Source organism: Mus pahari, chromosome 6 (genome assembly GCF_900095145.1).
Source record: "Mus pahari chromosome 6, PAHARI_EIJ_v1.1, whole genome shotgun sequence".
In the NCBI taxonomy this organism is placed as follows: Eukaryota; Metazoa; Chordata; class Mammalia; order Rodentia; family Muridae; genus Mus; species Mus pahari.
Window position 1 is genome coordinate 38,509,560 of NC_034595.1, and position 11,752 is coordinate 38,521,311.

Below are 11,752 nucleotides of genomic sequence, written 5' to 3' on the forward strand. Positions count from 1 at the left end.
ATAATACTGCCCAACCTTGAGGCTCCACGGGAAGAACGCAGCGTAGGGTGCTGAGAGGGTGCTCTTTGCTTCAAACGTGGGTGAGGAAGTCTGTCGTGGAGATCACAGAATGGGCCTGTGAGGTCCAAGAAGCACTAAAACCACCCTGAGGGGATTGAGCAATGTAGCTGGCAGTTTGAGAGGCCAAACTTCCTCCCCAGGGAGTGAGCAAGTCAGAGCTCAAAACAGAGAATACACTTCTGACTGATGGGCCGGAGAGTAATGAATGCTAGCTAGCTCTAAGCACTCTGCCAGACCACAAACAGCGTCTCCACCTCGCTTCTTTTTATCAAGATCCTGGAAGACTGGAAATCTGAAAATCTCACCAATTCTGTCAACAAACCATGTCGTTTGTTTATGAGGTTATTTTGCTAATCCTCTTGTTGAATTAGCACCATGTTTCCAAAGGGGCGATCCACTGCCCACAGCAAGATGTCCTCTGACGTGTACACACACACATGCACACATGCACACATGCACACACATACGCCATCAGTCAGTGCTCTTTGGGTCCACGTGTTCAATAAGCTGAGAGTCTGATTATTCTCTATCCAACCAGTCTTTCACTATCTAGAGAGTTATCTTAGTGAAGCCAAGTAAGGGATTCCTCTGCTGGTTGTTTTCCAACTCATGGCCTTGTGCGGAGCATCCCTGGTGCTGACTGGGATTATTGAACACTAGGCCTTTGAGGGCTCCACTAACCGGGCCATGGGATGTCCGCAGAGCTATGTCAGGGGCTGGCCAAAGCAGGCCTCTTCCCTTTGGAATGGAGAAGCAGGACAGTAATATAATGCATATCTTTGGTGATCTAAAATAGGGGTACTGTGAAGCTGGGGCACCCACAGATGTTGCTGTTCAGAGGAAATTTGAGTGCATTATGAATACAAGCCAGAGAAGCCCAAAAGTCCTCAGGGCCCATGAAAGACACATGTGCTAGCTAACCACTCAGGAGTTTTCTGAAAAATCAGAAAAACCTCTTCCCAGCTCTGTAACACAGTTTGCTTTGTCTTCTCTCCCCTCTAAGGTTACCATCAGAGGCTCTAGAAGTCTTCAGGCACCTTCAGAGACGGGAGACAGAGATTCGGAGCCTAGACAGTCACTATCGTAGAGCGTGAGGGCAAGTTCGTTATCTGAAGATCACTTGGGGTTTTTGAACCAGTCTCTCTCTGATGCTCAGGCTGACCTTACACTCATTAACCTCCAGCTTCTGCCCCCACTCAAACGCCACCAGCAGGCTCAGCAAGATGGACAATTCTCTTTTTCACTACCATAGATAAAACCCTAGGCCTTTTAATTTTTTTAATCATTTATTTTATTTAATGTGCATTGATGTTCTGTCTGCGTGTATGACTTTTATGAGGATGTCAGAAACCATGGAACTGGAGGTCCAGGCAGGTGTGAGCTGCCATGTGGGTGCTAGAAATTGAACCTCGGGTCTCTGGAAGAGCAGCCAATGCTCTTAACCACTAACTAAGCCATCTCTCCAACCCTAAAAGTGGAGCCAGCAAAATGTTTCAGTGGGTAAAAGCACCAGCTGCCAAAGCTGAGGACCTGAGTTTAATCCTCAGATTCCACGTGGTGGGAGGAGAGAGAAATGGCGCTTTCGAGTTATCCTCTGCATGTACACACAGTAGTAAAGTGTGATCTGGTTTCATATAATTTCAGGGCATAGGAAAGAGGAAAAACAACAGATCCCAAGGATGCTGAGGGCTCTGAACAGACTGGTAAGGCTCACAATTCACCAAGCCCAGGACCTGAATACCAGGGCTCTCTGCTCACCATCACCTGCTTCTTTCTCTCCGCCCCAGCTGCTCTCTGACTTAAATCAGCGTTAAAGGCTGAAGTGCTCAGCTGATTCTTTGCTTCTCGGGTTGAACTTTTGTCCACGGGTGTAGGTAAATTTTATGTGGGGGAACTGAGCGGAACTGCATTGAACTTAAAAGACAAAATTGGTAGTTGCAGGGAAGATGGTGGAATTTTAAAAATAATCATCCAGTAAAGGGTAACATGTCTGAGCTAAAGTAATTGACCAGCACACACAGAGACTGGATTCATTTCTGTTACAAATTCAATTTGTCAATATAGAATGAGGGGCTTTCAGATACCTGAATATTCAAAATATATGGATCCATTTGGCTAAGTGGCTAACTTGACAGCCACTTAGAAATACTATCCCTTTCCTTTGAGCAGTCATCACAGAAACCTTAATGTGATTTTGAAAGTTAAAAAAAAAAAAAAAAAAAAAAAAGGAGAAAGAAAAGGTGACCAAAGAAAAAGGTAAACTGCGCTATGCAGAGAGGGTGGCTTTAGTCCCCACCGTCATTGATTTTAAGACTTGGAAAGCTCTAACCCTCTGATGCTTGTTCAGGTCAGTCTGAACGTGGGAAGTATAGTGACTGCTGGGCTCATGTGCAGGCAGCCCCCAAGGGTGCAGAGGGCCTGCCAGTGTGGAAACAGTGTGTAAACAGTGAACTAACCCTTGTAAGCCAGTCCAGCAAGATGGCTCAACAGGCAAAGGTGCTTGCCAAACAAGCCCGAGTTCCTAAATTCAATACCCGAAGCCTCATAAGGATGGAAGGAGAGAACCCACTCCACACAACTGCCCCCTCACCTAGATGTACGCACAATGGTTTTTAACTCTGTTAAACCTTTGTAAACCACTCCAATCTGCCAAGTATCACCCAGCCCCCAACCACTTAACTACACTCCCTCTGATCTAACTTCCTCACTCCAGGCCAGTTTATAAGGCTCACTCTCTTCTGAAGAATATATAATCTTTTAAGAACAAAGGTGGAATTTTCCCCTCAAGAGACTTCATCACCCAGACTGGCCCTTTATCTTCATTCATTTGATAACACTGTTAGTTTCACCTCCTCTAAGGGCTCTCTTCTTATTTTATAATGGCCCCACCCTCATGACAGCTCTATGAGGAAGACCCTACTCCTGTGTCCATTTTCCAGATGAGAACAGTGAGGCACATAGAAGTACAGACATCACTGTAAAGTTGTTGATGTGGCACAACTAGGCTGTGTTGAGGATGGAATTTGAACTCGTGGCCTGGTCCAGCCCCTGTGCTTCTGTGCTTCTGTATGCGCTGCTGCTCCCATAGGAAGTCATCACTCCACAAGTCCATTCTTAGCCTACATGATAGATTGTTTTAACTGACGCTGAAATAGTACAAAGCTGTGTTCTATGCCCTCAGTGTCTGTAATTTGACTGATTATACACGGATTTATATCTCATATGAAAAGTATATGTGAACAATTGACAGTTAATCCTGGTATCTAAAAATCCACATTTTAAAGTGCCTATAAAGTAGCCTCCCATGGAAAGTTCAGAAAACACACAAAACAAGCGCGATAACGTGGAAGGTGCCCTGCTGGCCTTCTCCAGAGTCATCAGCAAGTATTCGTAAGATGGTTGTCCCAGCTCTTTCTTTCCTTTTCCCCCTAATCAGAATTTATAGAGTCAATTTTATTTAAATTAAAGACAAGAATTCTTCTTGAAACGTGTAACATCCAACCAAGTCCCCTTTTCTCCCCCTTTCTCTTAATTTGTAACAGAGACTCTAAGAAAATAAAATCTAAGGTTAAGGAAATTTCCATCAATGTGAAGAAAATATTTTCCAAAATTAAAATAACAAGTTCCTCCCTGGTTCACATAACTGATTTAAGTTGCAGATACACAACTGCCCCGGAGGTCACCCTTCCTCTGTCCACACACTCCCACAAACAACCAAATCCACATCCTCCAAAGCCATGGCTGGTCCTCTCTTCTTTATGAGACGCTGTGCATATGACCAATGCTACATAAATACTCCGTGGTATGCTCCCATCCTCATCCTGGAATTTCCTGAAGGTTGTACAAAGTCCTTTAAAGGGTGCACAGCAAGCCATAAAACAATCAGATGTAAAAAGTAAGCTGTGTCGATCCTTTCTTTAACATCTACATTTCTTATCAATATTTTATGAAAAGGAGAACTACTAACATTCTAATCTTGGGAGGAAGAGCTGCTCTTTCTATTGCTTTACTAAGAAGCTTTTAGGATTTGCTCCATCTTTCTACATCAGATAATACTTCTCAGTCAGACAGGAGCCTTCTTGTAATCAATAGACAAAGATGGCTCAGTGTGGATACAGTTCAGCAGTAGCGCTGTAGCCTAAGAGGTGCAAGGCCCTGAGTGTGGTCCACAGCACTAACAAAAATTAAGGTAATGTATGCTGGGCACTGAAGAGAGGACACGGTGGCTATGAGCATAAACTGCTCTTGTAGAGGGTCGGAGATTCCGTTCTAACATCCAACCTATAACACCAGCTCTGGGGGAAATCTCATGCCTCTGACTTCCAAGAGCACCTGAACTCACTTGTGTGTGTACACACGAGTGTGCAAACACACACACACACACACACACACACACTTGTGCACAGGCATGAAGAAGACTATCTTTTTTTATATAAATTTGTTTCTATAAATGTTTGAGTGTCCATGCACCATGTGTGTCTTTGGTGCTGGCAGAAGTCAAAGCAAGGTGTTCCTTCCATCCCCTAGAACAGGAGTCACAGATGCCGGTGAGCTGCCACGTGGGTGCTGGGAACTGAACTTAGGATCTTTGCATGGACAGCGAATCCTCGTAATCACTGATCCATCTCTTCCCAACCCTTAAGTCTTTTTTTTTTAATTTATATTTTTATATGTGCATGTATGTGATGCCACGGCACCACAGCACACATGTGCAGATCAAAGGACACCTTGTGAAGGTCTGTTCTCTCCTTCCAGCATGTGGGATCCAGGACTGATGACAAGCACCTTTACCTGCTGAGCCATCTTGACTGCCCTAGAGGTGTATTGTTAAGCCTGGCATAATGGTACTTACCTGTAATCCCATCAATAAGAAAGATAAGGTCGGGGCTGGTGAGATGGCTCAGTGGGTAAGAGCACCTGACTGCTCTTCCGAAGGTCCAGAGTACAAATCCCAGCAACCACATGGTGGCTCGTAACCATCCATAACAAGATCTAACGCCCTCTTCTGGAGTGTCTGAAGACAGCTACAGTGTACTTACATATAATAAATAAAATAAATCTTTAAAAAAAAAAAGTCTGCACTACTACACACATTTAAAAAAAAAAAGAAAGAAAGAAAGAAAAAAAGAAAGAAAGAAAGAAAGAAAGAAAGAAAGAAAGAAAGAAAGAAAGAAAGAAAGAAAGAAAAGGTCACACTAACAAAAATTTACACTCACGATTATGGCCAGCTGGGCTACATAGGGAGACCCAGTAGTTGGAAAGGAGAGGAAAAGGAAGAGAAAGTGGGTCTGTATTATTTGAAATTACACCAGACTGAGTCACAGCATATAACAATGTCTGATGTGCTATTAAAGGTGGACACAGCTTGACTGACCTACTTTTTTGCCCAAGCTTAACAAAATGGATCCTTCTAGGCTTAATCTCAGTGCTTCCGTTCCCTTACCTGTGAGATGAGGGAGCTGAAGAGCACTTGTGTCTGCAGCTCTGAAGGCAGAAGAATGCCTGTCTACACTATCAGAGCCCTGCTAATTTAGCTTCAATTCCCAGTACCAAATTGAAAAGGGACAACTAGAGAAGTTAAAAAGCTCCCCCAGGGAGAACAGGCTCAGATGGACCCATCAAAACGCCTTACTAAAGCCATGCTTGCCATGCTGACAATCACCCCGATGATGGGGAAAGAAATTGCTCTGAATTTTCTGAAAAAATCATAGAAATACAGTGCAGTAGAATACTGTAGAACTTCCAAAGTGGGGATTTCTTCAGGCAACACTGGGGGTTTTGAGACACAATTGGAAACACTATCCCCATTACTTCCACTAAAGTCTCACACACACACATACACACACACACACACACACACAGAGAGAAGCTGCAGCTATATAGAAATAATTAACATTTGGGTCTAAAAAATGTTGACTTTTCCATATTTCTGCAACTTATAAATGCTTGCTTTAGCCGGGCGTGGTGGCACATGACTTTAATCCCAGCACTCGGGAGGCAGAGGCAGGTGGATTTCTGAGTTCAAGGCCAGCCTGGTCTACAAAGTGAGTTCCAGGACAGCCAGGACTATACAGAGAAACCCTGTCTCGAAAAACCAAAAAACTAAAAAAAACAAAAAAACAAAAAAAAAAACCAAACTTGCTTTTCCTTATTTGGTATTGATCATATTTTTTAAATTTTAATATTCTACTGTAGAATGCCAATTGCCAGCTTTTGGTAAAGGGAAGGTGTGGAATGTGTTTTAATACAGGGAACTATGTCGGGTTTCCTTAAACCAGTAAAGCTTGCTAACAAGGTTTATGAATGGTTAGAATCTTTGGTGGTACGTTATTTGAAACACTTTCATTCTGTGTTCAGCTCCTTAAGAAATAACACCTTCCTTGGCTGTGCTGGGCCCTAAACACTAATTGCTCATTTTAGAAAACTTAAAGTAAACCTATTTAAAAGAACAAAAATAAAAATAAAATTCTAGAAAACCTCTGAACCCCCAAAGGATTTGTTAGACCAGCTGAACCATGGATGATGATTGACTGAGAAAACACTGCCATCTGGTGGCCAGACTTAAGAACTTGTTCTTTAACAGCTAGCTCCCAGCAGACTGTTTTGTTTTGTTTTTCAGTTTTGTTTTGGTTTGTTTTTTTTTTTTTTCTTTTATTGGATATTTTCTTTATTTACATTTCAAATGTTATCCCCTTTCCAGGTCTCTCTTCTGGAAACCCCTATCCCATCCCTCCTCCCCTGCCTCTATGAGGGTGCTCCCCTACCTACCCACCCACTCCCGCCTTCCCATCCTGGCATTCCCCTACACTGGGGCATCAAACTCCCACAGGGCCAAGGGCTGCTCTGCCCGATGATGTCCAACAATGGAGGCCTTCCCCCACTGATGAGCATCATCTACTACAGGTGAGATCATATTTAAGGAGCTAGCCACGGTGACACATGCCTACAGTCCTGGAGGCAGCAGGGCTGGGGCAGGAGAATCATGAGTCGAAGGCTAGCCTGGGCTACATAACAAAACTCAAAAACCAAAGAAAACCTGGGAATAGTAATACAGGCCTCTAATCCCAGGACTTGGGAGATGGAAACAGGAAGAAACAGAAGTTCAAAGTTATACACAGTATGACCCAGGCCAAGCTGAGCCAGGGTCTTTTGGAAGAGCAGCCAATGCTCTTAGCTACTAAAACAGCCCTCCAGCCCTCAAGAGGCTGGGGGCAATGGGGGAAGCCCTCAATTGTAATTCACTGAAGTAAAATGGCATCATGTGGCAAGCACTGGAGACAGCACCACTCCACTGTGTGTGTCCCTAACTCCACAGATCCCTTCACCACCTCACAAAGGTATGTTCCAATTACTTAACAGGTCAGCATCACAAAGCATACAAAGACAGAGCTTGGCTGCTCCAGAGCGCACCATCACTAGATATGAAGCTGGCATACACATCGCTAAAAGACCAGAAAAGTGGGGTCCTACCTCTGTACTGGGTGGGGTCTATAGGACTCAGCAAAATGGGAGTCTTATAACATGAGCAAGACCTTAAAAGGTTACGAGGCGGGGCTGGTGAGATGGCTCAGCGGGTAAGAGCACCGACTGCTCTTCCAAAGGTCCCGAGTTCAAATCCCAGCAACCATATGGTGGCTCACAACCATCTGTAACAAGATCTGATGCCCTCTTCTGGAGTGTCTGAAGTCAGCTACAGTGTACTTACATATAATAAATAAATCTTTAAAAAAAAAAAAAAAGGTTACGAGGCAGAAGCATTTTCAAAAAGGGAAGGAAAAGCAAGACAAAGGAACCCTGAGTGGAGACCAGACAGTCTGCTTCAAACTCTGAGATGTCCTATCAAAATCACAGGAGAAAAACTTAAAAAAAAGACAGTCGGGAGAAAAGACTGACCAACATGAGAGTCAGACCCAAGGCACTTGACAGGACCCTAAAGTAACGTAGACACAGGAGGGGGAGGTAAGGAAGGCATGCCAGACAGACTGTATATCCAGTGGAAGGAGCAACTTTGCAGGATGGGGGAAAAGAGAATCTGAGGACACCAGAGAGGAATCGAGGTGACATCTGACCCACCCATGATGAGTCCCCGTCTTCCTGCCTAGACTACATACTGTGCAAAGATGGGACTCAAAGACTTCAACCCCATCTCTTCTGAGAGCAAAGGTGGAGCCAGGAGTGATGCAAAAGGCCCCACGAGGAAGTGAAGTCTTAGGAAAAAAAAAAAAAAAAACACTGAATTTTCGGTAGAATGGAAAATTAGCCCTGGACAATGGCCAGTCCCACCTGACAAACCTCGAAAGTGAGAGCCACACTTGTAGGTAGCAGAACTCAGAATTCTGGGAAATGGCAGTAGCCATCTGGAGTCGGCTGATGGGAGTGTCCTTAGAGATTGCTCATGAACAGCGGGAGCAATGACACCTGTTGTAAAGTCCCCAGTCAAATCTAATGAGCACGATTCCTGAGAATTCAAAGTCTTCTGTTTCCAGAGTGTCCTCTTGACCTAGTCTCCCAAATACATTCATTTTGTTATTTCATGTAATATACTGTAGCTGTAAAATCCTTTTGCAGACCTTAGGATGCTAACAGAATAGGTAGACTCCATGTGCATAGACATACACCTTATCCCTTCATTTGTTTTTTTTTAAAGATTTATTTATTTATTATATGTAATTACACTGTAGCTGACTTCAGACACTCCAGAAGAGGGCATCAGATCTTGTTACAGATGGTTGTGAGCCACCATATGGTTGCTGGGATTTGAACTCGGGACCTCTGGAAGAGCAGTTGGTGCTCTTACCCACTGAGCCATCTCACCAGCCCATCCTTTCATTTGTAATTGTCCTGTGAGGGGAGTACTCCTAGGGAAATTTGAATGGGAAGTTCGGTTCCTAGCCAAGATCCCACGTTTAGTGACAACCCCAGAGGGCTGGCCCCCGAGGCCACGCCTTTCACTTGGCCTTATCCAGAAGTCTGGGAAGCAAGTTTATGTACTGCCCCCTCTGCTATACCCTGGCTGGCACAGCCCTGCAGCTCCCTAGCTGTCCTGGCAAAGCAGCCAGAAGGAACATCTCAAAGACCACAGCCCAGCGTTTCTCTCCAAAACCCTGCCTTCAGTGTGCTTCGCACCATCATGGCCCTGAAGGCAAGGGGCGGGAAGACATCCTGCCAGAAAACTACAGCGAAATCGCCCCTCGTTTAGCAGTTAATTTCAACACTGCAACAGTTGGTGCCCGTGCACTATGGTTCCCAAAGTACCAATGTCTGTAAGTGAGAAACTCACCCGCACAAAAGAATTCCCCAATCCTAACAATTGCAACAGAATAGACAAAACCGGCCCCAGCCTGGCCAGGCTTTCTATCATGTCTTAACAGCATGTAGGCAAGGCTGGGCCGGGCCCACTCTCAAGGTTCCTGAATCTCTACCCTGCAGAACACACACACACACACACACACACACACACTGCCTGATCCGCGCTGATTCGACATGTGTGCATCAAATAATAGTCGACAGTGTTGCAGTCTAAAACCTGAATCCAGTGCGATGCTGCCTAGCGAAGCAGTGGGATGAAGACGCATCCTGTCTTCGTTCCAGGAAAGGGGCTTGGCACCCTAGGGGGTGTGAAAATCAGGCTCCCCACCCCAGATTGCCCTTGGGAGGACTACCTTACCCGCAGGAGCACAGATTGCAGATGCAAGTCCTCTTCCCCATCCTTCACCTCGGACCTTCCACTGCGGCAATCTCCTGGAAGATCCCAGCTGCCTGGGACAACGATCACACTTCTCAAGTGCCTTGACCGATGCTGTTTTGCTCAGAAGAAAACTCAGGTGGCCCTTTTGCAAAATTCTGTAGTCTATTCCTTTCCTGAGGCTGGCCTTGGGCAAACAAGCTGCACTGAGCACAGACAGCAAGCCAGGCCAGCTGGCTCACGTCTGCAAGCTGCCGCCTCGGCGGCTGCTGGGAAGCCCACCCCTGCCTGCACAGCCTAGCTCCTGCAAGCCGCAGGGCCCAGGACTGAGTCCTCTGTGACCTTCAGAGTCACAGAGGAGGGCATCTTGAGGTGACAATGACATCATAAGACCCTCCTGTGAGGTCAGAGTTCACCTAGTATCTCACCTGGCAGACCCAGGACAGGGACTCTCCCACTGGAGCTTGGAAGGAAGATGGAGGATACCTTGGAGGGTTTTAGGAAGCCTCTGGATCCCCGAGTTAACCAATAGCACGGTCACATGATGCAAAGACAATGAAAAGTATTTTATCGGGAGGCACTTTCCATCTCTAGGACACATTGTCCTTCTGAAGGAAATGCATGCCCTGACCTCCAGAATGTTGACCCTGAATTCCATCTCCAGATCTTCCTGGAAAATCAATACCTTAGCTGCCTGCATCTTGGAATTGCTCTCAACCACAGGCCTCTGTTTTTTGAGAACAAAGCAGTATGAGAGGGTCCAGCCATTGCCAGGGACTTCTCAAATGTTAGCAGCATCAGAATCGCACGGCTTGATGAAAATCAGATTGCCAGACCCCCCGAGTTTCTGGTGTTTCTGAGATATGGGCTCCAGAAAACACGTGAATCTTACAAGTTTTTAATGATGCTGCTGCTGCTGCTGGCCCAGAGCCCACACTTCAAGGACCACAGCTTTGGAGCCTCTATTTTACCCTCTGACCTCTCTCCCCTAACAGCTAAGCCGGTCCTGAAAACCACGGCTGACCTCTGCCCTGGAATCTCCTGTATCAAGTAACCACTAGTCAGAGCACATGATGGCTTCAGCCGGTGATCCCGGCACACAGACTGAGGCAGGAGGGTTGCTGCAAGCTCAAGACCAGCCTGGGCTACAAAGTGAGACTTCACTCTATTTCAAAGCCACAAAAACAAAACTATTCTGGGAATTGTGTTTTCACAAGATAGCAGCTTTACTCCGAGAATAAAACAAGGTCAAGGGCATCTGCTCTCGAGTTGGGTGTGGCAGCACAAGTCTAGAATCCCAGCAGCTGGGGCAAGGAGGCAAGTTCTGGGTGGGCTACATGGCTCTCCCTTTCTCAAAAGCAAGCAAAAGAAGCGCAGTAGTATACAGTCTACTACTTTAGGAGAACATTTAGATTTAAACATTACTGTTTCCTTTTTGTTGCTTTTTTTTTTTTTTACATTTATTTATTGCAGGTGGGCCAAGACTCGTGTGGAGGTCAGAAGGCAACCTGCAGAAGTTGGTTTCCTCTTTCTACCATGTGGGCCAGAGAGGTGGAATTGAGGTTATCAGTGTGAGTTTCGAGTGTCTGAGGAGTCGTGGAGTGCAGCAGTGTTGAGCTGCTGTGTGCTCCGAGTTCTTCCTTCCATGGCAGACTAGAAACCGAAGTCAGCAAACCACTGCCAGCTGCCGGAATCCCACTGGTGGCTGGTCGATAGGGCCCGGGCAGGAATACCACTTGCTAACCAGTCCTAAGAACTGCAAAGCTATTTCTTGCCTTTCTGGTTAAAGGGAATAGAAATGTGAGATGGGGCATGGGCAGGAAGGAGACCTCAGAGAGAGAAATGGGAGACTTAGAAACCAAACCAAGGCCTGCACACCCTGTTCATTCCAAGGACAGGTCCATCACGTGCACACACTGTTTATCACCAGAGGCAGGGTCTGTTAGCACCAGGACACTCTAAGGCCTGGCCCAACCATGTGACACTAGACCTGCGTTGCCAGGACAA

General features: G+C 45.7%; 1 protein-coding gene across 1 annotated transcript in view; it reads right to left on the minus strand.

Annotated features, from left to right (window-relative positions):
- The window catches only part of Saxo1 (stabilizer of axonemal microtubules 1), a 95,168-nt gene extending 85,110 nt beyond the window's left edge, over nt 1-10,058 (minus strand). Inside the window, exon 1 of the mRNA XM_021201168.1 lies at nt 9,728-10,058. Within this exon, the coding sequence (XP_021056827.1) occupies nt 9,728-9,768 (41 nt within the window). The 5' untranslated portion in view covers nt 9,769-10,058. The remainder of the gene's footprint in view (nt 1-9,727) is intronic.
- Between the last annotated feature and the right edge of the window lie 1,694 nt (nt 10,059-11,752).